Genomic DNA, 27,777 nt, shown 5'->3' on the forward strand with positions numbered 1-27,777 from the left:
ATCTTCTGGCCTAATTCAGCCTGCCCGGTGCCACTCCAGAAACAAGATGGTTTCACTATCTTTTTAGAGATACGCTTCTTGCAGCATTTCCCTAGGAAGTAAGTTAACCCAATTGCGTGGTCTTTCTGTGCCTGGGAAGATGAGGATCCTCTCTATGGGAAGCGTGTGTTCCATACAGGGCCTCATGGCAAGTGGCTGTGGCCATGGCCAGTGTACCTGCTGAAGGCAGAGCATAGAGAGAAACAGCGGGTTAGAAGACCTTAAGAGGCAAAGTGGTAGTTGTGGACAGATACAACCTTACAGGGGTCTGGAAGATGCGGGCTCTCTGGACTGCAGTCTGATCTGAGCCTTGCCTAGCTCCACAACTGGGAAAGAGCGCAAAACGTGCACAGAGATCCCTCAGAAAAAAGGATGGCCGTGAGGAGCTTGGAAAGTCTGTCTCATCTGTAATGATTGTGATCCCTTAAAAATCACCCATGACTCACTAATTGGGAAATATGGTTACAATGAACTTTATTTTAACCTCAGACTGATGTTAAGTGAGACTACTAAATAAACAAATAATTAAAAATAAAGGGAATTGCACAGAGATAAAACCGCTGTTACAGCAGATCTCCACCCCCTAGCAGCCATGCTTAACATGTTCTGAAGGCTGTTTACACGAATAGGTTTCTCGTTCCATTACAGCTTCTAGCGCAACTGCTAAAAAAGATCTCGGTAGCAACTTCAGCATAAAATTTGAGCATAAGCAGAAAGGAAAACAACACAACATATATTTAGTGCAAACTGAAATGTGAGATGTGGATATCAATGTATTGTAGAAATAAAATGCAATTCTGCCTTGCAGGAGAAGTATTGCTGAACTACATTCTCCTTCCTTTTGTGACCTGCTAGCTGAAAATGGATTAAGAATTAAAGCCTTAAGCACCTTATATAGTTTGAATATTTTTCCAAGAAGCTTTACAAGCATACTTTCCATAGAGCAAGCACAGCAGTAATCGCTCCTCTGATTGCTGGGAACCAAGCCACAGGCTCTCAAGTAAAGATAATTTTACTTGCTAACTTCCAAACACAAACAGTAGCAGGATGGAGTTGTATACCCTCCTCACACTTTCTAATAAAGACTTCTTCAATCTTACTGCAGTCGATAAATAATGCAAACCTAATACAAATCTGGCTTTGAACTTTCCGTGTGCTTCAGCTGCTCAGGCACAACATACATTTTGCATATCCATTTGGAAGTTAAATTTGTCTGAGCCATGACCGAAGTAAACACAAACATTTCCTAGGCAGGGAGGCCCACGGCAGGATAGAGAGACTTTGCTGTCGAGCCGTTGCCTGATTCAGTAAAGCTCAGTTACTGGGGTCTGATGTTGGAGCATCTGTTGTGTTGCTGTCTGCTCACTTGCTTTCTGCTGCACCATTCTGGAGGGAATCATTTACAGGAAGAGCTATTTACAAGCTGTCAGGCAAAATCAAGTTTTGGGTGAAGAAAACCCAAACATCAGGTAGGGACTATTAATGAAAAATGAATGTGTTGAAGTCTTACAGTTCACCCTTGTAAAGGTGAGATAGGAGTAGTCTTGATTTCATGTAGTTGTAAAATTTTCTAAGTTATTTTTTTCTATGACTCTAGTCAAGCCATTGTTGAAATAGAATAATAAATAATAAGGTGTTACATTATGTTCCAGTAGTTGACAATGAAACCTTTAAAGGATAATATTTATATGTTTAATAAATACATACTTACTTTGCATTTCCTAATGATGCAGGACAATTATGCATATTCAATGTGCACTGATGCATCACTTTCATAAATAACTTCTGTGTACAGGACAGTCTGAGCATTAGTAAAATAAACCTGTTTATTAGCTTTTCTAAATGTCAGTGAATGCTTTTATCAACTGTATCCAGTTAAAGCCCCCAGATCTTTGAATTCAAAGGATGGCATTCATTTCAGACCACGTCAGGAAAGAACACCTGGTTCTGATTGCTTTCAAGCAGATATAATATGGCAATCCACAATCTGGTGACGAAAACAGCCTTTCCAGAATAATAGCTATTTTTTGAACTCATGGCAATTTGGGGAGTGGTCCAGTAAAGGATTACTAGAAAAAGATATTATTTTTAATTTGATGCTACCTGGACCTTTGTGAATCATAGTATGCCGTGAATGGAATAAAATAATGTATTTAAAGCTAAAATATATTGGAAAAAAAGGCTTAAGGATTATCGTTCCAGAAAAAAATCATCCTTTTTTCTTGTCTTCTTCATTAAACTTAGTATAAGTATATTAAAAACCAGTTTATGATTGAAAGAATTTCAGAGATGAAGCTTTTACGTTTCTTGCAATTATGTCTATAATAGCCAGGCAGAAATTATGGGCTTGTCTTACAAATGACATTATGAACTCACAAATTAAAATGAATATAAATGACAAACAAAATAGCATTGAGAGATAATGTTTCCTAACTTAATTAGTAATCCTGTTTCAGAACACTGTTTAGCTAACAGATTTTTTCCTAACGTTATTTGTGAAAATGCATCTTTAGAATGAGTGCATGCTCAGTATATATGTTTGCATAATCATTGGGGAATTAGTGAAGCCTGGTTTCCTACACATTTGTGCCCCACTCCCTGTAATCTCCTCACCACGGAGGGGATGTGCAGTACCTGGTTGTCCAGACATTGCCAGACAATGGCATAATAGCCAAGTTTCGTCTGCCATGCCTTGAGCATGGGTATTAGTTTGGGTCTCCCTCCTTTACCCAGGAGATAATTTTCATAAAACTCATATGAACATAATTAACTTTTAGACCATGTGTGTCTGAAATTGTGCAGCTCTCCCAGAATTACATGGCAAAGACAGAAAGGTAGATATATAGTGCCTTTCCTCCCCCATAGTCTTCTGCCTATTTTGCTTGATGTTTTCCAAATTCTGCATTAAATATAGAAATTATTTTAGAGAGTTAGAACCTTTTTCGGTGTTTTGATTTATACTGCAACAGGGTCCTTCTTGCCGCATAACTAACTATTTGCTGATGTCCCAAGAGGAGTGTGACTTGACACATATTACAGCGTTACAGTCAGTCTGGTTTAAGATCAGAAACATCCCAGTTATCTGATCCAATATGGTTGCTGAGTCACTGGTGTTGGAAAAGTTTTGGCTGGTTGACTTTGTATTGGCAGGCTTTGTGCCAAATCAGATATATTTATTCTTGCCTTAGTGTGAGTACAGCATAAATTCTGTATGAGACACAGAAATGTGATTGCGTGTTTACACCTGATCCTCATTAAGATTTTTACTTTTGGATGATCTGTTGGTGCAGGGTCTTGCATTAAAGACCCAGTCCCTAGCCAAGACGAGCAGCATTGCAGGAAACACCCTGCTGCCCTGCCCCAGAATGCTGCTGACGAGCATGGGTTGGAAATGAGCGCCTTGAAGAATATACTCTTCAGGAACTATAGTAAGAATATAATCAAACATAAGGGAAACAGAGATTTTTGAGAGGCAGATAAGGGAACAAAAAAACCCCCAAACATCCAGAATTCAGCTTTTGCTATAAACTAGGGAAGCGTAAAGCTTTGTGACAACCACAGATATTTCTAAGAGTAGTTTAGTTAGGGAAAATGAAAGCATTTCCTCCAAAAGTCATTCTTGGAAATGGCTGAATTAAACTGACATGTACTGAAACAAACAGCATGATGTTCCCCAGCATGGAAACTTGAAGTAGAAGTGGTTGTTCTTTGGCAAAATTATAAACAATTTAAAACTAAATATAGAAAGTGACATTCAGTGCTAGACAAAGATGGTATCATGAACTCTGCGCAACTTACATAGAAAAACAGCAAATTCAACATGGCTTCAGAGCAAATACAGGTCGTTTTTGTAAATACTGATAAAGTGATTCTGTCTTTGAGATTAGAGGCCGTATGAATCATCTGATTTCTTTCTAGAGATAGGGCCATCTGCCTCCATTATCATGTTTTTATGTTACTAATAGCCATCTTAGTTGATTTTGCTAGCCATCAAGTGAAATTTCTGAATTGTTCCTGAAGGCAACTTCGTGGTTTAGCACGTTAATTGCAGCTTCAGATAAGCTGCTCATTATGTTTTCAATGTTCATGTGCATATTCTTAAGACAACCTAGGCTTAAAACATGTAAAACCCTGTAACAGTGATTGTTCTTGCATAGAAATTTTTACCTGAAAATCATAAATGTTGTGTCTTTTCTGAGACCAGCCCCTTTCAAGCTTACATGACAGCAGCTAATACACAGTATGTGGCACAGACTTTTTGCAAAAACATCGCTCTGAGGCAGCCCCAATCTAACTATTGGGCGGCATCACTGCAGCCGCATCATTGTGACTCCGAGGTGTGCTGCGCTGTCACCTTCGCTCCAGTGAATTTACATCTCCAATAATACGTAACTATTATTATCTCTACGTGTGGATGTAGAGTCAAGAGGTGGTTAGTTTCTCTGGGCTCATGTGGCAAATGAGGATGTGCCTCGCTCTTAGGTCCTGCCCGCAGCAACTGCATTTCTAAACGCTTCTATTTTTTTAATTTAGTTTTGTGTGTGTGTGTCTTGTGCATTTCAGATTGCAAATACACCTGCCATGCCCACTGCCGAGATCTGGTGCACCTGGGCTGCCGGCGGAATGGGAAATTAATGGACTGCCTCTCTCCACATGACACCTTAGAGCCATCTTACAACAATGGTCAGGTAATAGATCTCGTGTTCACGTAATTACTGCTTTCTCTTGACAGCTCAATAATGAAGTATGGCCTGCCTGCCTTACCCGACTGCTCAGGAATAATGTCTCACTTAGGCAGGGCCAGCAAAGCCGAATTACCCACCCAAGGCAGTGATTTTACAGTACAGCTGGGTCAGGCTATGCCTGGCTGCTGCCAGTTGGGTCGTTCCTGCTCCAATTAGTTTTCAGCTTAACTGGCTGAAAAGCAATCCCACAAAAAGATAATTTTCCTGTTGGTTTGGCTGTGTGAACCGAGTCGCTGTGGGGTCAGAGCAGGCGTGTATGGCAGGGGATGGGAACACGAAGCTGGATGCTCAGATGGACTCGGCCACCGCGTGCAGCAGCTCACAAATGAGCTTGGAACCTGGGTGCCCTGTGCTGCTGAGTGCGGTGCCACGAGGTGACAAATAAAACCGAGGGCTTGCCTATTTGTGACCGTTAAAGATCCTACTAGTTTTGCCTGGGTTTGGTGTTAATCCCTCAGTTCTCATCAAACTCCTCTTAGGGTAATTTCCAATTTCCTTGCCTGGATTCCCCCGCAGCTTCAGTGGGTCACAATGTGCCTCCTCATTTCCGTCCTTACACCACCACAGAGCGACACTCCTTGTGTTTCGCCCTCGACATCAGGGCCTTTCTCTTTGTTCAGGGAGCACATCAAAGCAGCACATTTCTGCAGACAGAGCAGGGGGGTCCTCTGAGAAGGAGATTCCTACAGTGATAATGAGCCCCGTAGACCTTTGGTGTGGCAAAGGTTGTATTGTGCTAATTAGCTCATGTCTCTTTGCATTTTCAAATACATTTACCTTCTGTCCTCCACAAAAGTCCATCCAAACTTAATCAGATGTTAAGCCCTTGAATATTTACACCTAACCAGTAGAAGCTTCTGAGGGCACCAGAATTTCTCAGTGCCTTTGCTGAGCTTGCTGCATGTGGGCCAGGTCAGCACTGAATTTTCTCTGCAAGTGCAACATTTATTTGGTAGGGGAGATGCTTGCTCCAGCCACCCAAACTGTGGCTGAGGAGATAGTGTCTCTCGTGAGCTCCTGGTGACTTGCTGTTGGGCAGAGCAAAGGAGAATAACTCAAATGCTGAAAGGAGGAGCAGCAGGGGTGGGGGAGGAGGAAGGACATGGCAACATAGATTTTGGAAATGTGGGTGACTATCAGCAAGTAAATACCACAGGAGCAGAAAGAGAAGACCATTAAAAGCCATTTATATTCAAAAAGGCATGTACAGCTTGACCATGAGAGATCTAAAAAAGGGCTGGTGCTGTCTTGGGTGAAGCAGTTATGAATACTGAGCAAGGAAACTGTTCCTTGTTGTTTGACCCTCACGGTACTCAGGGAAACCGAATTTCATGTGCATTTGTTTGTGTGCAACAAGATTGCTTCAAAGAAGTACTGTTTTTTTTCCCTACTGATTCCGTTCTCTTGGAAGAAGTCACAATTTGGCAGTTTGCTGTGGGTGACAGTGGTTCACATCTCAGTTTTTCTCACTGGTATCTGGGTCAGTGTGTGTCTGACAACTGATACAAGTAAGTGAGGACTCAAATGCTATTTTCGGCATTCATCATCCATTGATTTTGAAGCAGCAATCATTTCCATGCACAAAACCTGGAATATTTCCTACTGGGTGAAGTAATTTTCTTTGTGCATGGCTGTCCTTGTGCACAGCGCTGACACAGCCACTGATGGAGGCTGCGAGGTTTGTGTTCACTCCCTGCTCTGCTACTTACCTGCTTGTTCCGCTTTGTCTTTCTAGACTTCTTTTAGGTAAAAAGGAGCTAGAATTTTTAAAAATCATTTTAAGATTTGTGATTGGAAACATTATCTCAAGAAATGGCATTTACTGATTACTATTTAATCAAATACAACTCCCTGCTCAGCTGCCTTCTCAAAATTATCTTTCCCTTCCATGCTAAAATTTTCTGGACGTAGTCTTAAGGTGATTTTTCCTTTGAACCTCCATCTCACATACACAACTGAGTAGGTGTTTAGTATAAGATAATGAAGGAGACAGGGGATGGGGAAAAAGGCCGTATCTATTTCCTTTACAAAATTATTCTTGCATTTTTATTCTGTGGATGGTGTCTGGTCAGCAGGGTTGTAGCTAGATGCAGGAGAGTGCTTTTGAAGCAAATCTTCCAATTGTCCTCACTTCCCTTGTTTTGGTTGGTATCAGCAGCAGTCTTACAGCACATAATTCCCTTTCAGATGAAAATCAAGCTGCTTCATGAAGCCTCTGAGAAGAGGCGCTCCAGGAGCCCACCTGACGCGCTCAGACCACAATGGCCATTCAGTCCACAGGATCAAAACAGAGATTGCCTTAAGCAAAACATGTGAAGTGTTTATATTGAGGATTTGCGGTTCTCAGCACCACTTGCTTTGCTTTACAGAGCTGCTGGAGTTGCACCACAGTATTTACTAATGTAGGCATCAGATACTTGGCAAGGAACAGTCCTCAGCAAGAAGCAAACTGATAAGTGCTCCAGTGATGCCTGATTTTGCTTTATCTACGTCATGACATTGAAAATGGGGTATTACTAATACAGGCTTTGCCCAGTACTGACCAAAGATCTCTAAATTATGAATTCCTTGCAACATTTTTAAGAAGTCTAATTTACTATATCAGATATTTAGGCTTCTTTAGTATTCTCTGGGGTAGGCATCAGGAAGTAGTCTGTCAGATTTGCTAGAGCAGACCGAATAAATGCTTGGGCCAATGATGACTGAGGCAGTAGTTGAATATTGCAAGTAGGATGAATACAAAAGGTGCATTTAAACAAGAGGAACTTTTAAAAATGGAAAGTGGATCTTAAAGTCCAGTCAGTGAAGACTGGATGAGGCACATGTTGAGTGGACCTGTATCATCATACCACCAAATGACATAATACTAGAATTAATATTTTTAACAGAATGGACTTCAGCTTGTTGGCACTTGGTGGGAATTTTCAGCCCATAGAAGCAATCAGAATAATGTTGTTACACTACTATGGTTTTAAAACATTATTTAAAAATCACAGATTTACATCAGTAAATCTACCTTTAACTTTTTTTTTTTACTTGCATAGAGTACAGACCTGACCTTTCAAGCAGAAGGCAGCAAGTTCACTGCTTAAAGAACATATTGCTGAAACCTAGAGAAGATCAATTATAGGTTGTTTAGCAACCAGATCAACTCCAGTCAAACAGCTCTGATTTTCTAGTTATGTAGAAAAAGCAGACAAGTCTTCAAATTGCAGGAAAATACTGCTATTGGACAAGGGGAACATTTAAAATCCACTTTTGATTTTTGCACAGTTATGTGTTTTCATATTCAAGAAAACAATATATGTTTCTCTAGTAATATGGCCAGCTTCAACCTGCTGTTTTGTCAGCTGTCATTAGAAGATCGATGTTCTTATTCCACCATTTATTTCTAATACAGACTGTTCTTACTGCACACATTTTTCCACAATCTTTTCTAGTTCCTGCTGTCAGTATTGTGCCAGGTGTAGGATGTAAAATACCAACTGAACTTTTTTTATTATGGCGGTTTTCTTCCTGATTCAAAGTTATTAATATCTTCCCAGTATCTCAGCAGGCTCAGTAGAGTGCAGATGATCACATTACAAATTTAATACAACTAATATAGGCTTGGACATCCCTTGTGTTCTAGGTGGTTCTACGATACTCAAATAGCATTGCCTAATCTTGTTGGAGAAAAAATTCAAGGAGAACCGATCCTTTAAATCATTAAGTTTTATGTGTTGTGTATGGTATACAGCATGAAATAGCTACGCAGCGATGTGAGGGGTGGCTGGGCTCTGCCTGAGCAAGCCAGGATCCCGAGGGTTGGGCATGTGATAGTTTGCAGCTAAGAGATCGGGATAAAGATCACCAGGATGATTGGTTTTGATGGGACGTGTAGGCAAATGGATGTTGGCTGCCTGCATCAAAACATGCATGCTTGAAGAGGGATATTTTGCTGGTATATGTTGTAGGTTGCGGTTGTACATGGAAGTTGTTCAGTTGCTGGGTGATAAATCACTAACTACCCTGTTTCCCTGAAAATAAGACAGGGTCTTGTATTCATTTTCGCTCCAAAACTTACTACTTTTTTACATATATATTTGCCTGGCCACTATTTAAATTGACTTTTTAAATGAACTGTAACTAGGGCTTATTTTTGGAGTAGGGCTTATATTTCAAGCATCCTCAAAAATCCTGAAAAATCATGCTGGGCTTATTTTCAGGGTAGGTCTTATTTTTGGGGAAACAGGATATGATAGTGTCTTGAGTGCCTTATTCAACCCTCAAAACATGCAAAGAAAATGAGTGCTGGTTGGGAAACTGGTGAGTGAGGGGTGAACACTGGCCCCCGTGAGTCTGTCCTGGTGCAATCCTAACACTGACTTCTCTCAAAAGTCCATGTGCTGTGACAGACAGACAACTAAACTTCACCTTTCTGTTAGAGACAGGCTGTTAAACAGAGTGACAGTGGTTTTCATTCTCCCCTTTACAGACTGTCTGATTATTTACTTCATATCCATAAAGCACGTTGACCAAAATGGAATTACCAGCAGCCACGTCAGGTCTGGCCTAATCTGTTAAATGACAGGGGTGACTGGTTTCCAAGCAGGACGACGGTCCAAAGAAATATTTAATATCACACAGTCTCTAGTGTGCTTATTGACGAGGCTGATTTTATTTTGCATTTGAATATTCAGGAAGGTAGCTGGGCTGGTAACACAACTGCAGACCTCTTAATTCACGCCACGTACACCTGTCTTAAGCAAATAACAAGATGGCAGTGAGACCTGATTAGAAGAGAAAATCAGAACTGTTGTGAAAATCACATCCCATTTTCTCATCCAGATTGCCTAAAATATTCTTGGAGCTTCACACTCTCTCTTTTTTTTTTTTTCCTACTGTATCAGGCTTCTTTTGTTGACTTATGGCATTAGCAGCTGTTGGAAATGTACAGAGAAGAGATTGCTGCTGCCTTTTGACTCAGTGCAGGAAGGCCATGATGCAAAAACCTTCCCTGGTGGGGAAGGAAGGTAGGGAGCGGTTTTCGATTGTTTTTAATGATAACAGTGCTGGGTGAAGATATGAAAATATTTGTTCCCAGTCTTCGATGCAAGTAGCTTGCCACCCAGCAGCCACAGACAGCTGTTGGGAAAACAGGTAGAGAACAGAGCCCTATGTTGTTCTGATGCAGTCCTGTTTATCTTACAGGAATGTAAAGCCTTGTTTCCCAGAGAGTGGGAATCAAACAGGAGGTAGCATTTTTCCTTACTGATTCATGGCTTCCTCTAACTGGGGATGCTGCCTAAGATCTGCCCTCCAGGCTCTCCCTCAGTGCCCTCCAGGCTCTCCCTGTTTGCGTGAGCTTGGTTTCTCCCCAGCTCCATGTGTGTGCTGCGTGGTGGTTCCCCTTCTCCCATGGATCTCGTTCTACAGTGAAGCTCCATTCTTGTATGTGTTGCCTCATGTCAGTCTGCTCCACAGGCAGTGTGGATAAGAACTTACACATTACCTATTTACTCTGCAAATAGGGTGTATAAGCATGTAAAAATTCAGCAATGTAGTAAGTGCTAATGCTTCAATATACTTACCAGGAAGGAGGAAACTGTCACCTGTTATACATCATTTAAAAGCAATGGTAATGAAGTCAAACAAATTAAACTTCTGGGGAGTAGTCCTCTTGTTCCTACTCAAAACATAAAGAAGTAGCTGGCTCTCCCAGGATCATAACATACTGGGTTCTCATAGGACTTGTGGGAGATCTTGAGCAATAGTCACTTTGTTGTGTTTCCTTCTCCCTTTTTATTTAAGCTATTGTAAGCCTCCATTCCTGCAGCATAGGTCCCAGTGGAGATCCTGTACCTCTGGTTCCTGGGACCTTCTGAGACTTTACAGCAAAAGAAGCTGCCCAGATACACAGAATGGCTGTTGTCCTGCTTCTTCTGAATGCAGAGACAGAGCTACAGAATGTAGACTCCTACAAGTTTTTAGTTCTACAAAGAATGTGCTGGTGATAATTTTTTTTCCATTAATATTTATTTCACAAGTGATGTAAGAATGCTTTCAAAAATGGGATAAAGTTACTTCATTGCTTCATTCAAGACATACACCTTACATTATAGCTGTGATTTCCAGATGAGGTTTTTGATCCAGAGGTAATTTTGGATCTTGATCACCTTTCACCTGTGACCTTTATATTTCTTATGACTTGTGATCTGGTTCTTAATCAAGAGGCCTCTTCTAAGCATGAGTTTTGGATCAGCTCCTGGCCCAGATGATCCTGGAGCCAAGCTGCTTGGAAGCCGGACAGTGCCCCAAGAACACGAACCCAGCTGGTCTCTGCATGCCTGCCCTATATGGCTAACCCCTAGAGAAAAATGGAAAAAGTCATCTCCCCTTTACATTTGAAAAGAAAACTTTCACCATGGGACCCTAAGAGATCTTCAAAGACATATGTTACAACTAGTCTTGTGAACCAATGGAGAGCTGCAGATGCCCGTTTCAGGTATTTTGCCTACTGATGTGCTGCAGTCAGCTGGATAACTGGTTACAATGATTTGCTTTGCGTAAATCATATCCTATGCTTCTCCATCTCTTTCTCTGCCAGTGCTTGCAAGTGTGTATGTAAGCCATGGTCGATCCCCTCTTAAGGCTTTGTGTTCTCTGACAGAGTGTATTTTTATAGCAAGATAAATAACCATCACTGATTATCTTTGCTTTACAATCCTAAGTGAGAACTAAGCAGTGGTGATAGTTACCCTGGGGCAGCAGGATGAGGTCAGCACTGTGCATCCTGCCTGGCCCTGACCTCACCTGCCTGACTTTGGGACTAAATTAAGTTGTCTTAATTTCACTAAGCTTTTCTTTCACAACGACCTTATCAGACAATTCTACAACATTATTCTCTGGGGTAGGAAAAACAGTGTATAGCAAGGCTCAACACTACTTTTACATTTCCCAATACTACTAAGCTTGTGTTTAAAGGAACATTATTCAGTCCGTGCTCTGCTCTGAGTTTTCCATTTGCACTGTCCTCTCCCCTCAACCTTTCTTTTGCCATCCTGACTAATATTTTCCTTTACAGTAACCTTGAAGAGAGATTTCCTTATCTGCATATGTGACTAATCAGTAAGGTCTTATGATTATTATAAAGCAATTTGTTGGAGGTAGGAATTAGAGCGTGAAACTGGGACTGAGGAAGCCAGATTTGCAGTCCTTGCTCTATTAATGACTGATTAGATATGGCCTTCAGCAAGTCAATTTGGCCTTGGTTTTCAGATGTGCTGATTTAATTTCTGGTCTTTCACCTCCAACTTTCTTTTCTTCCTTCTTCTAGGAGGAGGTAAGTGCCCACAATATACAAACCTGCTATTTCATTTTACCTCAAATATGTCTCAGTGCGGGGAGTCAGAAGCAGAAGTTGTTTTTGGAAATGGTGACGGTGTGAATAATGTTCCTTGCCTATCTGCCGCATATAGTTGAACTGCGGATGAGCTCTTCCTTGCAAAGTATTATTGGTGAATAAATGCACAGTGTGGCACAGAGTTACATTATCAGAACTTGATTGTTTCTTTATGCTTTACTGTAACTTCTATGAATGTTCCTGCATTTGTTAAAGAATCTGTAATCTTGGGAAGGAAAGCAAAGATGAATTCTTAAAATTGAGGATTACAGATAGGGTAAATTCAATGGTAACTCAGTGTAAGAAAGTGAAAGGAGTAAAATCTCTGTCATCTGCATTTCTGAACTATGATTTTACTGAGTTCTTTAGATTCTTTTCCCCACAATTGACAGATATAGCTAGAGACAGGAACGATTTGTTGGAGTGAATGCATACAAGAAATAAGTGATTTGGAAATACCTAGGATCCATATTTACAGTTGCCATTAGGCAGCTGCTGTCTGTCTGAGAAGCATCCTTACGTCTTTGGGGGTGTGTCAGGGGTCCTCTCCTTTGGCTGAACCATCTTTCTGAGATCCTGCGCTCCATCTCCCAGCAGGAACCTCCTGAGCTGTGCCAAGCTGCACAGCTCCCACAGCTTCCCCTGCATCAACCCGCACCCCCGAGCCACTGGCCTTCACCCCCTTGTGCCAGGCAGGTCCTGCTGCCCTATGCAGGAGTAGGTTGCCCCACGTGCACATCCCCCATGGTGAGGCTGGAGAGAGGAGAGACCTTCGCTGGTAGAGAAAGAGAAAGAGAGAAACAGAAAAGAGACAAGAGGGGCTGACAGGAGCCATCTGGCTTTTTTATTCTTGTCTCCCTCTGTCTCCCATCACATAGTCTGGACCTCCCAGGGCAGCCCCACTCTTGGGTTTGAGAATCATTGCATTAGGTTAGACAGTGAAAAACGAAATGGAGGTTCCAGCGGAGTCAGTGAGAGCATAGTTTTGCTGCAACAGATCCAGTTTCACTGTCAGTGTGTAAACACCTATTAACTATCTTCTTTTTTCTTTCAAGTGTTCTCAACTCGCAGTTTTGAGCCTTCTTTGGACTAAGATTGCCTGCTGGGGAGTCGGCACAGCATCCTAAGCCAGAAAGAGAGGTTAGCAGACACAGGGCTGCTGAGGCGAGGGAAGCGTGCGTGCTGCCTTCCCACCCACCATCAGGCTACCCGAATTTAGAGATGAGTTGGCCATGGTCCAACAGTTGGCAGCATTTCATAGACAAGTCCTCTAGACTGTGCTAAAGTGCCATGCAAAGAGCAGTCTTGCCTGGTCCTTCCACGCTCTTCCCCACACTTTTGTTTCTTTTAAGGCACCTGTGGGTTTTGGCTGCAATTAGGAAGGAAAAAATTTCTGGCAGTTCTGCTGCAGTTTGATTTGGCAGTTTCACTGGTTACTTCCAGTAATTATCTCCATGTCACAGCTATGCCCTCGGTGCCAGTTTTAGGAAAACCTTCACCTTTCTGGTGTTTGAGTAAGGAAACGGATTCTTTGTGAAATTACTTTCCTCTGAGAACTGCCCCTTCTTTACAAACACTCTTGCTGCAGTCTTTTGGAAAAGGCTGCACTCGAAATTTGAAATATGCTGATGCGCAAATCATTTCAATAGCTGACCTGCAGAATCTGTTGGCAGGGCTGCTGGAGGCAGTTTGCTCTGCTTCCAGCCGCCTGCTTCGTTTTGGCAGCCCCATACCTCTGGCCCAGATGTTTGCAGCTTCTTGTCCAAGTTAGGAGCTAGACAAACTTTACACGCTGTTCTGTAAATGCACCTCAGCTTGTTATCTATGTGAAGAATTAGAACTAAAGCTCAGGCTGCCTTTTGCCACCCGAAGTTATTTTAGATGGACCCAGTAAAGTTGGATTACAGATTTACAGTGGTGGATGTACCAACTGGACTCCCACTGAGGAGGGGGACAAATCACTGCGTTTCCTTGTAAGGGTATCTGCCCAACCGCAGATTAGCCTGAGCAATAGTAGGCAGACCTTTGAAAACAGCAAAGCACGTAGAGGCAGATCCTCCCGAAAGAGAAGATGCCGAAGCAGATGTTAAGGCCACATCGAGGACTGCTGAGTGCAGCGTGGGGGGGTTATGGCAGCAGATGGCTTCCTGGATGTGGCTGTGAAATTCTTACATATGGCTCACAATGTTGGTGCGCCTCTCTGTTTCAAATCCTCACAGCCCTGCCACAAGCCTCTCTTAAAGAGTTTTGCAGAGTTTTCCTAGGTTAATTTAAAAACAGGTCTTTGAAACAGGTAGCTTTTAAAAAGACTTTCAGACCTCAACAGAATCAAGGTAGACACCATACATACAGCATACAGCAAAGAGTGTGAGCTCTTTAGCCCAGTTCTGCTGTGATGTTACATTCAGTGACATTTCTGACATATTTTGAGGTCTGCAAGCTCACTGATTACTTTCTGTCTTTGAGGTACAACCCATCTTTCAATTATCCTGTGACTCTGCTAATTTGGTCACATATTAGGAGAGGGGAGGAGCATCCGCAGTGTTAAATTACCTGCACGTACACACATCGGTACATCTGTTGAGTCACGCCAACATAACCTCTGTTTGCAATGCATTGCTGTGGTTTCTCTCTAGGTCTGTCACTCCAGACACCAAGTGCAGATGGGAAGACATGGTGCTGCCCCACAGTTTTGTGGCGGGTCTGGCACTGCCCCTGCAGGACAAAAGGTAGACGGTAAATGATTGAGACAGCATATAACCAATGGGCATAAGCCCCTATCAGCAGAACTCAAAGACGTGTTGTGAGGTAGAAAGACCATCCCTTTTAAAACAAAAATCACTCATTCTTCTTGCCAAATGCAGTTTTTTAAGAGTTGGTGTTGGTGGGATTACCCGTGTAGTGGTAGCTACCCAGGCAGATCTGGGATCCAGTTGGTGTATGCAATAGAAATTTCTTGTGGCTCATGCAGGTTGGTGCTCTGTGCCCCAGAGTACTTTGTGTTCCTCTCCTACAGGAAGGTTTCCAACCCCTGACCAGTGACATCTTACCCTGGTATCGTTACAGTAGCCCCCCCTGCCCTGGTGCCTGGTGTGTTTTGCCCTTGGGGAGCTCCCTTTTGCCTGAAAGGACGGCTCAGCTGATGAAGCAGCTGCTGTACTGTGGCAGATTTCAGCCTGGTGCTATTACAAAAAAAAAAAAAAAAAAAAAAAAAAATTGGTTCCAGTTTATCCTAACAATCTAAGCCCTAAATTATGGCAGTTCAGCAGCTGCTTCATGAACAGCTGAGCTGCCCGTGCAAAGGGACTGGGAACCCCTGGGAGAGGGGCAGCTCGGATTGATAGCTAAGGGCAAGAGTAACCACTGACTTGGGTGAGATCTTAGTCGCTGGGTGCAGCAGTTGCATGGCAAATCTCAACAAAATCAGAGTTGTGGGAGATGGCTTTGTGGGTCCGTAGAGAGCATTTTTTGTCAGTGACAGAAAAGGGAACATGTTGAAACAAAGTCTTCAAATGTTGTAGGAAAACAGCTATATTTAGCTGCTCTAAAAATTGCTTAGTACCAGACATGAAGGAAATGGCTGTGGCAAACTATGTTCCTCCAGTTTCACCTGTTGCGGTATTTCTTAAGCCTAGAAATATCTATAAAATAAGTAACAAAGCAGTTAAACCTTCCCCAGAAGAGGCGTAAACAAACGAAATTCACTCGCCCAAGCAGCTATTGCTGAACTATGAATTGACCTTGAGCTGTGTCGATTTGCTGTAATGCAAACCATCTGCACGCTGAAACAATTAAAGCCTTCAGATCTCCTAGGAGTTTCCTTCCTCCGATTATAACTTATGTGCTGTGGTAGAACACAGAGGTAAACAGCTAGTTAGTGTAGACCTCTGTGTCTGTGTAATTTTATGGTGCAGCACATACAAAACCATTTTCATTTGAAGTGGCAGTCGGCTTTCAAGTAGAAAATATAGCATATGCTTGGTACCGAATGCTGGAATCATAGCTTGTAAAACAGCCTGAGTCTGACACATCTGCTTCGTCTCCTCTGCTTGCCTTCCCCCGGCTTCTCCTTCAGACGTACCGATATCTGTGATTTTTAATGAAGTTTCCACAAAGAGCAGGTCATGCTGGACAGGCAGTGCTCAAATACCGACTGTTCTTGTATAAGGCTCTGGTGCAGGTTCCTGACTTAAAACCGCCTGATTTCTCAAACAGCGGCGTGTAAATAGTGCTTCTGCGCAGTGAGTCTGTGGCCACGGCTGAAGAAAAAGGAATGGATAGCAATTACAGGTGATTTTATGAAAATCTTGCTTACTTTACAACTAGTTTGGTTTCCAGAACCTCAGAGTTTATACCTCTTTAAAGCCTTAAAAAAATCAATATATGGCCATGGCATCAGAGTTTGGACATTGCTGCAGTGGGAAAATACCAGAGATGTTGCTTCGGTAGGATCTCTGTACAATTTGCTATGTCCTGCAACTGGCAAAATTTCACATTAAAAGCTCTGCAGAGTGAAGCCTCTTTTTACATGTTCTTCCACCATTTCTCTCCATCCAAATGATAACAGTATTAAAATTTCATATCATCCCTTTTCAAATCACAGTGAAGAGTAATCACCCAAGCTTAGTAAAATATGACAAGAATTTTATTTTCTAAGAATAGTGTTTTTTTCTGATTTTAGAAAACAAGCTTAGTATTATAAGCAAGGTAAACATAAGCAATGGCTGCAAAATTAAATTAAATATTTTGCTTATCAAGTTAAGACTGAAAAATAACAAGTTGATGCAGCACAACTTCTGAGCCAGTCATGATTATTTTTCTCTACAGCCAAAGGCCTCCATCCCTGGGAGTGACCCCTGGCCTCGGGTAGTGCAGATTAGCTCAGGTCCACGTTTCTTAGAGCTGCCCCCTCCTAGAGGAGGCTGTGTCCTACACCCCAGTACCCATGGACCTCAAGATACAGCATGCATGTTTTATTCATTCAAATTGCCTGGAAAACGTGAGGCGGGGCTGAGGGCGTGACACCAACTGGGCTAGCATAAGAGGATGGTGAAGAGCAGAGGAAGGCTGAGGGGTCCACGCTGCCAAGATGGTGTGATTTCTGGTGTTGACTGCCCCTAGAAGCACTTCTGGGGTTTGTTTTGAAGGAAATGCACTAAATTGCTGTAAAAGAGGGCCCAGAGATGAACTAAAATGTAAAATAAGACTATCACAGCACCACACCCTGGGACTGAGCTGGAAAGCTGAATTATTTGGCAGGACAGGTCCAAGTCCTATAACTAGGTCATGTCATGCATATTCTGCATAAAAGGCTATCTCTAACAAATAGGCAAAAGTATATAAAATGCCAGGTTAACCATTTCCTTCGTGACCTGAATGCTGGCCTGTGTCTGATCTATGCTGGAGACTAGAGAAGTAACGAGGGTCTTGGTCATGCTCTGCGTTGCAGGGTTGGGGGGGCATGTGTTAAGCTCAAGGTAGTGAGTGATGGAGAAGACATTTCCCAGCTTACAAGTATGGGGCTTTGAGACCCATTGTTTGCATTTTATTTTTTTAATGACATTTGTGGGGTTTTGTTAATGAAATAGATAAGAATAAGTCATGTCAACTTGCCCTGTATCAGCCCAGTACTCAGGCTCTGATCTCTTCACCCGTGGCAGGACCAGACGTAGCAGCAGGCAGAGGCATAAATAACTTCTTTCCCTCAGGGTGAGATGGTTCTCCTGCCACATCTAAGTGCAAATGTTGCTCATTTTCCCTCTGGTGATCTCTTTTTTTTCCCCAAAGTGCTGTCACTACATCGGGGTGATAAAATGTAGATAGAGGAGAGCAAGACCCACACAGAAGCAAGAAGCTTCTCACAAAGCTACAGTCCTATGCAGTCTGCAGCTCCGCTGGACTTCTCACTGATGTAAGGTGCCCACTCCCTCCCTTCCTTTTCCCTCTGTATGTGAAGCGAGGAGGCCGACTTCAAACCTCCTAAACAGAGGATTCACAATGCTGTGCACATCTTTCTGCAGTTTTGAAAGAAAAAAAGAAGGACCATATAGTCTTTTTTTCTTTTCTCCTTTCTACTTCTCCAGTATCTTCTCACCTCTGACACATGCACTTTCTTTAGCTGCCCTTTCATGTAGTCCACTTTTCCCATCCTTTTTATTCCTTTTTAATTTTTCAGTATATTTTTTCTTTAAGTCTTCCTTCAAAATAAGAAACATAATCTCAGCTTTCCTAGACATGTGCTCTTTTTCCACACAGAAATTTGTCTGGTCATTTGTTCTGGGATTTTCAGGAATTCTGGATAGAAAAACCTAATATTTATTTCAAAACATTACCTTTTTTGTTTGTATTTTCATTTGGCCAATCTGCGTATTTCTCATTTCTGGTTTTTTGTGTGTTTGTGGGTTTTGTTGGTTTGTTTTGTTTGGTTTTTTGTTTGTTTTCTCCGTCCTTGCACTCCTGTCTCTTCTTTAAGCTGTCCCGCTTTTTTTTTCCCCCTGCACTGGTGCTCTCAGAGTGGGGGAAGAAGAGCACGACAGCAAAGGTGGGAATTGAGAAGCCTTAGGCCAGTGAATGGGACATGGACCAAATGTGAAAGGAGTTAGTGAGAGTTAGCTAAAAGGAAGACTGATTGAGGGCGAAATTTTCAAAGGTGGTCACATCCTACTGAAAATGTGAAAAATGTTAATCTTGTGCAGCACTGCAGAAATACAGGGGTTGAAAAAAAAAAAAAAATTACCTTGCACTAGCAGCTTCTCCGTCACCTGCTGGGCTTGCAAGCTGGGGAGCAGGCGGGCGGGCAGGAGCACACAAGCGGGGCCGCTCTGCTGCACCCCCAGCAGTTCAGCTGGTAGGGCTGGTTCAGCCTGAATAGGGCACTGCACTTTGAGGCTAATTTTTTTCAGATTTTTCCAGCTAAAGGTGGACTGGATAGAGTAGATAAGAATTCCAGCAGCAAGTTTTCAGATCTGTTGTCCTGTGAACTAGCGCTGTCTTTCTGGGATGCTCGTCTTCATGGGCTGTTGTCAAGATGATTTACTAGAAGGTTCTAAATTTGCAGGGACAGTTTCTAGGGAGTTTCTACTATCTATCACAATCAGGCTTATTAAACAGAGTAAAATGTCATCTCGTATGCAGTATGACAGGACAATTTCTTGTTTTTTGTCTAGGAAATGACAATGTGGATGTGATTCCCTGACCAGAAGGCCCCTTCCCCCATCAACTCACCAGTTTGAGGACAGATGCTGGGAATCAGATTGCAGCTACAGTGCATTAGGGCTCACATTTTCATGGTATCCACAAAGCATGCTGAGCTTCCACAGTTGTGGTTTCTATACTTAAAACAGAAGGTCCTCGTTAATTTTACTGCCCCGAGTATTTTTACATACTGTTAGCAATTAGGAACCGAATTAAAAGTAGGAGAATGTCTGTTTTCTGTACAGTTTATTATAGAATATTTCCTTAAGATTATATTTTCTTACATAGTAGCTCTACTGCTTACCCTGGCAAGGTGTGGGTGCTTACAGAGAATTAGATGACAGCACTCCCGGGCCTCTGAGCTTCCCCTATGCCAACCTTAAGTTATACTTATGTCTGACTATTCACATCAATGGGACTGTGCGAGTGCGGATGAATTCTTCACCTGTTTATTGAGTCAGGGCTTCTGGGCTACATCTGAGTGCTGACAGACTTGTGATCTGACATTATTAGGGTCGGCTACAGCATAAGCTAAGAAGGCCATTGCTGCAGGGAATGGATTGCCAGATGTAACGTGGCGCTCAGCTTCGAACTCTTAGTACTGCTGGCTTTATGAGCTTTATCTAAATCCTTTCAAAGGCAATGGGAGTCTTTCAGTTAGTCCCAGTGGGTTTTGGGCCAGGGCAGGATGTGGGACGGTTGGTGCTCACACCACATGATGAGGCCATACTCCATGGCAGTGTCTTCAAACTGCAGAAATACTCCTGTGGTGAAGGATGTATTTGTAGTCTTACACTGGGCAATACTGAGTCATCTTGCTAGGCTGGATTGATGACACTCGCATCTTTTTGAGTTAAAAAGAGGTATTGCTTGGATGTTCTGGGAAACTGTCAAACTTTAACCCGGGGATGATGGTAATTCCAAAACTGTCAGGAAGGGTACAGTTTTAACTCTATAGCTTTAGGTTGGAACCAAGACAAAGTCCCCAATCCTCCAAACTATGTGCATACGTAAAATTATGAGTAGCTCTATTGATTTCAGTAAAACTATGTACATGGGCGGGTGGCCACATGTATGCAGCATCGTAAAAAAGAAGACAAGTGCAATCTCCTCGTTCCTTTTATCTCCCTTCAAAATAACATAGGTCTGACTGCTCTGAGCACAACCTCCAGATGGGATGGGGGAGGTGAGCTTGCTCTGGGTTCTGTTATCTTCTGACCAGTCCAGGTATGGTAGATGAAGACCATGTTTGTTGCGTGACTGCAAGTGCGTGAACATGTAACAGGGCGATCATGTGGGTTATTTTTAGTTTCCAGGTTTCCTTTTTGTTTTAAGGATTTTGGATGAAAGAGTTGCACCAAGGGGACTTAAGGGCTGGGCAGTGTTAAGAATTTTAGGAGCTAGAACAGGATTCCTCACAATGCTGTCTAAGGTTGTATCTGCCATAGCAAGGACACATCCCCATGGCATTTCTTCACCAGGAGATGGAGAGAGGCTGCTTAGCTGGCTCCTGTTTGTTTTCAGTCTGCACTCATGTGCCTGTGCGGCTGGAATGACCTTGTTTGAATTAACAAGTCACTGAGTATGAATCAAAGGGTAATTGTCATTGCTGCCAGTGGTACTAAACAGACCTGAGCTATTAATTCAAGACAAATGGAAGAAATGAGTAAACAGAAAGTTTACCGGTGTAAGGAAACTACAGGCCTGAGTGGATGTTCTGTGTTGGGGTTGTATGTCAACTTTATTGCTTTGCTTTGATCACTTGAACTTACCACTGTTTTCAGATAGAATGTAGAAAAAAGCTAAACCCACATGATATCTGAATTATTTTTTCTGATTTTAAAGGGACAGTCTGTTACGAACTGTCTTTTCTTCCTCTGCAACTTGTTTTTGGGTAGTCTTTGCTATGCAGCCATAACTTGCATAATGGACATCATGGAATAATTATATTTCCCTGTAAATATGTTACAGATAAGCCTTTTGGATTTCAGTCCTAAGTGTATGTCCCATAGGGAGTAATTATGGGTAAAGCTATATCCATGGTCAAACTTCTACAGGATTGAGGCTGGCACTCACAAAGAGATGCGAAGGCAGAAAATGAGAAGGGGAGAGCGAACCGCAGGGCTCCAGAAGTGACCAGAAATGTTCCTGAAGCAGACAGGCTGGGGGCATCTTGCAAATTCATAGCAATTATAAATACTGCTAGGGTCATTAATGAAACTCTTCCTGCAAAACACCGGTCAAACCAGGGGGTACTAGTGCAGGTTTACAGGGAGGTGAGGAAGTTTAGTCCCTGCAGGAACCCTTTCCCTCCCACAGTGCAGGTCCTCCTTCCCTTACGGCTCTCATCCCACTGGAGGCTGCTGCCCACAGCTGCAGGGCTGCCGCAGGTCCTGTTACTGGGGGACACAAACATCCTTGCAGGGTTTTACCCGGGGTGGGTAGGAAAAGAGGAATCTGTAGACTCTTCTCTTGAGAACTCCACATTACTGTTTTTATTTTAATAGAAATGTAGTCTGAAATGCTGCAGGACTCTCTGAGCCCATACCCTGTCTTGCTTGTAGCTTTTCTGCTCCTTTAACACACTGCTTTTTGATGTAGCCTGGCAAAAATCTGGACAAAAGACCAAGGCTTGTGTGTAGATGTGAGCATCTTGGTCTGGTGCTCAAGGCAGCATTGCTGGAGGAATGAATGTTTCCTAGCTTTCCCATTTGAATGAGTCCTCCCAGTTTCTATGTCAGAGGTCTGAGGAGATGTTTTAGAAACATGTAAACATCATGCAGTTGCTGATGGAGTTAATGTAAACGCTATAGGATGTTTTATCAGTTGCCCCTTTGTTTAGTTTGGGAAGGAGAAGAAAGGGAGGAACAAGGAGAATCCTCAAATACCCAAAAGGTTGCTATAAAAAACAACAATGGACGGTTCTCCCTCTCTTTCGCTAAGAAGCAAATGAGCAAGGTTAAGGATTTATACGAGATCTTTAAGAAGAACTTTCTAACTCGATAGGTAGCTTAAACACTGGAAAGAATGACCTGTGGGGCAGTGCTACACTACTGGGCTGTGTTTGAAGAATGAGTTAGCTAAAGGTCTCTTAGGGATGGTGTAAATACTTTGGTTCTTCCTCAGAGCAGGGGATGGATTTACTGAACTACTTGTAATCCCATTCAACGGTGCCTTCCTGTGGTATTGTGATCACTTCAATAAAGTGATCTTTTAGTACAAATAAACAAAGGAAGCTGCAGGACCTTGTGAAGCAGTCCATCTTTATGAAATCTGATATCTGACGCTAGGGGTTATTTCAGTTATGGTAGTTGAAAGTCATAATCCTTGCCAAACTAATAAAATTATTCACACCTGTTTTGCCATTTAGGAAGTTCAGCTTTAATTTCCACTTTTCTGGAAGCTATGGCTGATGTTTTATTTCTCTGAACTGACTCTCCAAAACTACGAAGTGATTTAAAGCTGAATTTTATCCTTTAATGTAACAGTGATGTAAAATATTGCTTTTCCCCCTACACAACAAATATCTATATCACACAGGTTATCTTTGCCTGTGATTGCTTTTTGTTAGTATTTTATTCAGGAGACTCTCACTTTGGAAAAGAATCCCCATTACTATTTTTGGTTGTGTTACATGAGTCACCAATTTTAAACTGGCTTGAGTAGGCTACAGTTTAAAAATATTCTGAAATTATATCTGTGTCATCAAGCTTTAATTAAAAAAAAAGTTTCTTCTTTTCTTCACAAGTGCCTTTCTAGCACTACTTGCTACTTGAACTTATTCATTTAAAAAAAAAAAAAAGTATCTCCCTCTTCTTGCCAACTGCCTGTGTGATCTATGATAACTGATTGCCAGCTTAGTTTCTCACTGGATTGAATTATTTCTCAGAAGGACTGATTGAGAGCCTCATAGTGCTTATCTATGTTTTAAATCTCTCTCCTGTGCCACATTCCTTGGCTTTTAACTTCATTATTTTTACCTAATGCTCCAATAATTCTCCTTAAGAACAAGTATGATTTCAGAAATCTTATTACTAACTTTATCTTGAGATGTGGCTGTCTTTTGTTTTCATTACGCTGTGGGGGTTTTTTTGGTTGACTATTTAAGAGGGCTGTCAGAGTCAACTGAAAACAATGCAAGGCTGGTAGTGTAGAGGTTTCAATGCAGGACCTAACGAAGAGCCTTGGACGACTTTTACCTAGGAAAGATCAAGAAGTCAATTTCAGAAGGTGGAAAAGTACTTGTCTGGGCACAGAGAACTTAAAAATATGAACAGAGAGTAGCCTGGGAACAGGGAAATCCACAGGGGTACCGATACACCTTCAAGTATCAGCCTTGCAAATAACTGATAGTATTTGGAAATGTTATTCAAAAACACCAAGCAAATCAAAATTGAAAGACATCAGATCTGTTTGTACCTTCATGTGAATTGTTTGATTCAGTGTCACGTCTGAAAAAAAATAAAGTAAAAAAATCACTGTCAAATTAAAAATTAAAAATAAAAATCACTGCCAAAATTAGTAGACTTAAAACCAGAGCTGTAGTTGAGGAGTGGAATCCTATTGGAAGGTATATCACAAGGAAGTTAGACATAGTTTCTCCAGCTTTTTTTATTGCAGCAGGAGAAAACAATACTGTCAGTGTTACCAATATAAATGATGCTTCACAGACAAGGCGAATGCCGTGCCTTGCTGCCAGAGAGCATATAAGCTCAAGCCTAGGACTTGCAACTGATCTTGCACAGATGGACTCGAGTTCCCTTGCAGCAGCTTATTGATGATCCTCTTTGCCAGCTTGATGGTCCACCCACGCACACTCAGGTTTGAGCCTGCAGCCAGGCAAACAAGCTCTGTATGCACACAGTGCCTTTTGTTGCTGGGGAGTCCGTCAAGTGTGCCAGTGGACAACATTTAAAAACACCTTCGTAGTTCGAAAATGCAAATCCCATTTTGTAGCACACCTGAGTCACTTAAAAACCTTCACCTTAACTGTGATCATGGTCAGGGGTGTTACATCCAAAAGCTTTGTAAACTGAGGTTACTGGGTCTTCAACAGGTTCAGAGGCAAGCCCAGCAGATCTCTGGTGGGGCTTCCTTTTGGCATGGTCTTGGCGAGCCAGGTAACACAAAGTTTATTTGTCAAAAGCAAGCATTTTAATATGTTTTAGTCACATTCAAGTAACTTGGTGTTCAACTTAAAGCTATCTTGAATACCATGGGGCTTTACAGTGCCCACAAGTAGGCTCAAGATCTGACACATTTGCATCTACACTGTTAGACTTAATTATTTGTTCTTAAAAGCTATGCAGCCTTCTAATCTGCCAGATGCCAGATTCTGTATGGCAATCTGGGAGAATCAGAGGTGCTGGGAAAATGAGGGTTTAACACCCCCCAAACCGATTAACTGGTTTAAGCTCTCGGTGTGAGTTGTTTTGCTGGTGTTGAGGTGACTTTATCAATACATACGGCATACTGGTGTGGGAAGAGCACCTAACTGGCAGAAACAAACCCACTCCCCACGTGGGTGGGGGCGACAGGAACGGCTGCATGAAGCAGATGAGGAGTTTGTGAAGGATCAGTGAGATGAGGATGAGGAAGAGGGAAAGGAGACGTCAGTTAATGGCATCCAAGACACATCTGTGGCCGAGTGCTGAGACCACAGGAACTGACGTATTGGCTTAGATCGTGGTTTGGTAAACACACAGCTTCAAATCTGTTTAAACTAATGTAGGGCTGCGGTGTTGCTGAAAGGTGTCACCTGCCCTCCTTCCGGATCCCCACAGCCCCATCTCCAGGGGTTTGCTCTGGCATGAGTGGCTGATGTGACTCACTTCCCCCCCACAGGACCACTGCTGTGGCATGGGGGGACAGCAGGAACGCCGGGCTGAGGGTGTGCAGGAAGGGCAAGTCTGCTTTTTTGGGCAGCTGCACAGCCCTAGGAAGCCATACCTTAAACCCTGTATCCTGTCTGTGACAGTGAGCAGCCCTAGATAAATTAAGGGAAGACATGAGAAACTCTGAAGCAGGTAATTATGGAATGACTTGGCCTTCAGGCATTGTCTGTCATTTCCCCCATTAATAATGAGTTTGATGTACACGGTGTCTTATCAGAACTTTTGTGCTTTTAAATATGTTTCCTAGTTGCAGGTCTGGATATTTTTGCTATCTGTACACATATCTAATCTCTTCTGAGTCTTCATAAGTCTTGCTCCTTGCTACATCCTGGGGCAATGAATTCCATTGACTTAATAGTCCGTGGGCCTGATGGCGCGTGCAAGGAGAGGCCAGGGCCAGCCACCCACGGCAGCCGCGGGGATTCAAGGTTGTTACTGCTCAGCACGACGGGGTCTGCTACCAGCTGCAAAGCTTGAATTCAAAGATTACTAGAAGAACAACACAAGAAAGGCTTACAGTTGTTTTGCCATTGGTTATTTTTTAATAATGTCGTTCTCACAGGCACGTAGGAGAGTGAAATCGGGTAATTATTAGAGTTGCAGAACCCGTTCCTTTAGCAAGGACCCCCTCGTTGCTCGCAATTAGTGGGGGGGATGCTGAGGTGTCAGCACAGAGGCCGGGAGGAGGGTCGGTAACCCCAGTCCACGCCCGTCCTTTGATCTTCCGCCTCCCTCTTCGCCGCCCCGCGGCGGTCGGGCCCCGGCACCCGCCTGCTGGGCTCGCCGTGCCGGCGGGACCCCCAGCTGCCGCCGGACCGGTGTTTCGGGGTGGGGAAGCTCGGCCCCCGCCCCCTCACCTGCTGCCCGGGGCGGGCGTCCCGCGGGGCGGGCGGGGCGCTGCCGCCTGGCGGGGCTCGGAGCGGCGCTGCCCGCGGAAACTTGTGCGGCAGGAAGGGAGGAGAGGGCGGGAGCGGAGTCGCCAGAGCAGCAGCTCCTCCTCCTGCTCCCCGGGCCCGGCGGCGCTGCGAGAGGAGCGGCAGCGGCGGGGCCCCATGCGGCGGCCGGGACGGCGCTCTCCGCCGCCCGGCCCCAGCAGCACCATCAGCCGCCGCCGCCGCCGATGACCTGGACCAGCAGCATGAGCAGCGGCTACAGCAGCCTGGAGGAGGAGGAGTCCGAGGAGTTCTTCTTCACCGCCCGCACCTCCTTCTTCAGGAGGCCGCCGGGCAAGACCCGGAGCGCCTCGCAAGTAAGTGCTGCGCGCCGGGCGGAGCGGCGGCCTCGCCCCGCGGGGCAGCTGCCGCCGGTCCGGGCCGCTCCGCTGCGCTCCGTTCCGTTCCGCGCCGCCTCCCTCCGCCCGGCCTCGGCCTCCACGTGTCGGCCGCCCCCTCCCCCACGGGGGCAGACCCGCGGGAGGCGCCCGGGCCCCGGGCCGGAGCGGGGAGCAGGCGGCGGGGAAGGGCTGCCCTCCCTGGGCTTGGAGCGGGGCTCCCGCTGGGCTGGGGGTCGCTCCGGAGGGGTCCCCGCTGGGATGTCCCGCTGGGGAGCCGGCCTGAGGGAGCCAGACTGCGAGTCTGACCGCCCCGCTCTCGGAGTCCGGCGGGCTGGGGATGTGATCAAAAATCACATGTTTGTGCGGTGAGTAACCGTGCTATCAGCCCTGCTATCGGCTCTGCTGGCAGCGCTCCGCCGGGTACGGCGGGGTCTGGCCCTTCACCGCTCTCAGAGCTGGTTTCGAGATGAATGACAGCCCCTTCAGCTGTTTTGTTGGCAGAGAAAGCCCCTCAAAAGTGTTGAAGTGTCTTGGTTTAAGCATTCAAGCGCAGGATATCAACTCTAAGTGGGCTTCGAAGTGAAGAACTGATTAAAAAGAAAGCAAAAACCCCAAACCAAGCCCTTTTGTGGTCAGCATTGGGATTTCAGTGGGGAATCTGTGGGGCTGGAGGCAGAGTGAGAGGGTTGGTGTGTTGAGGAGTCAAAACCAGCCCCTCTCTCCTAGCAGCGAAGCTCATGTCAGGGATATAAAATGGAACAGTCCCTGTCCCATCCAGAGCAGTCGTTAAACCATATAGGGTAAACGTCACGTTTCTTTAGCTGAGCAGTGCAGCCTCCTCTCAGTTTTCTCTTCCCAAAGCGCAGGATCTCTTTCTAGAGGTGGTTTATAGCTTTGGAAACTGTAAGCTAGCAAGCCTGTTTTGTTTATGCTAGCTCTTCTTCCCCTGTGTCTACCAGCGACTGTGGCTTCTTTCTGCTCAGTGCCTGTTTCTTTGTACAAACTTCTGGTCTTTTTTTCCTGACTGGAGTTTGGTGTCAATATTACTGCTGCTATGGAGACCTAGTTATAAACCTGCTTCTCAGAGCCTGGATACCTCAGGTGCCCTCTGGTCCACCCGTGGGGCTTGCCAAGTCTCATCCTTAGTTGCCCATGGCTGTTCCTCTAGGCTTTGTGGAGCTGCAGAAAGCCAACCTTGGTTTCTGTTTCTCCGAGGTTCTCCATCTGTTATGCCCTGTTTGTGATTTG

At 43.9% G+C, this 27,777-nt stretch overlaps 1 protein-coding gene across 2 annotated transcripts in view; it reads left to right on the forward strand.

Moving 5' to 3' along the window:
* Positions 1–27,777, forward strand: part of RASSF3 (Ras association domain family member 3) — a 93,640-nt gene that overhangs the window by 14,928 nt on the left and 50,935 nt on the right. The window contains exon 2 of one of the 2 annotated variants that reach the window (XM_065639388.1): positions 4,603–4,727. In XM_065639388.1, the coding sequence (XP_065495460.1) occupies positions 4,603–4,727 (125 nt within the window). Of the gene's footprint in view, positions 1–4,602; positions 4,728–26,235; positions 26,506–27,777 lie in introns of those variants that run through there. The other variant, XM_065639396.1, reaches the window with a different exon arrangement.

Source organism: Caloenas nicobarica, chromosome 1 (genome assembly GCF_036013445.1).
Source record: "Caloenas nicobarica isolate bCalNic1 chromosome 1, bCalNic1.hap1, whole genome shotgun sequence".
NCBI lineage: Eukaryota > Metazoa > Chordata > Aves > Columbiformes > Columbidae > Caloenas > Caloenas nicobarica.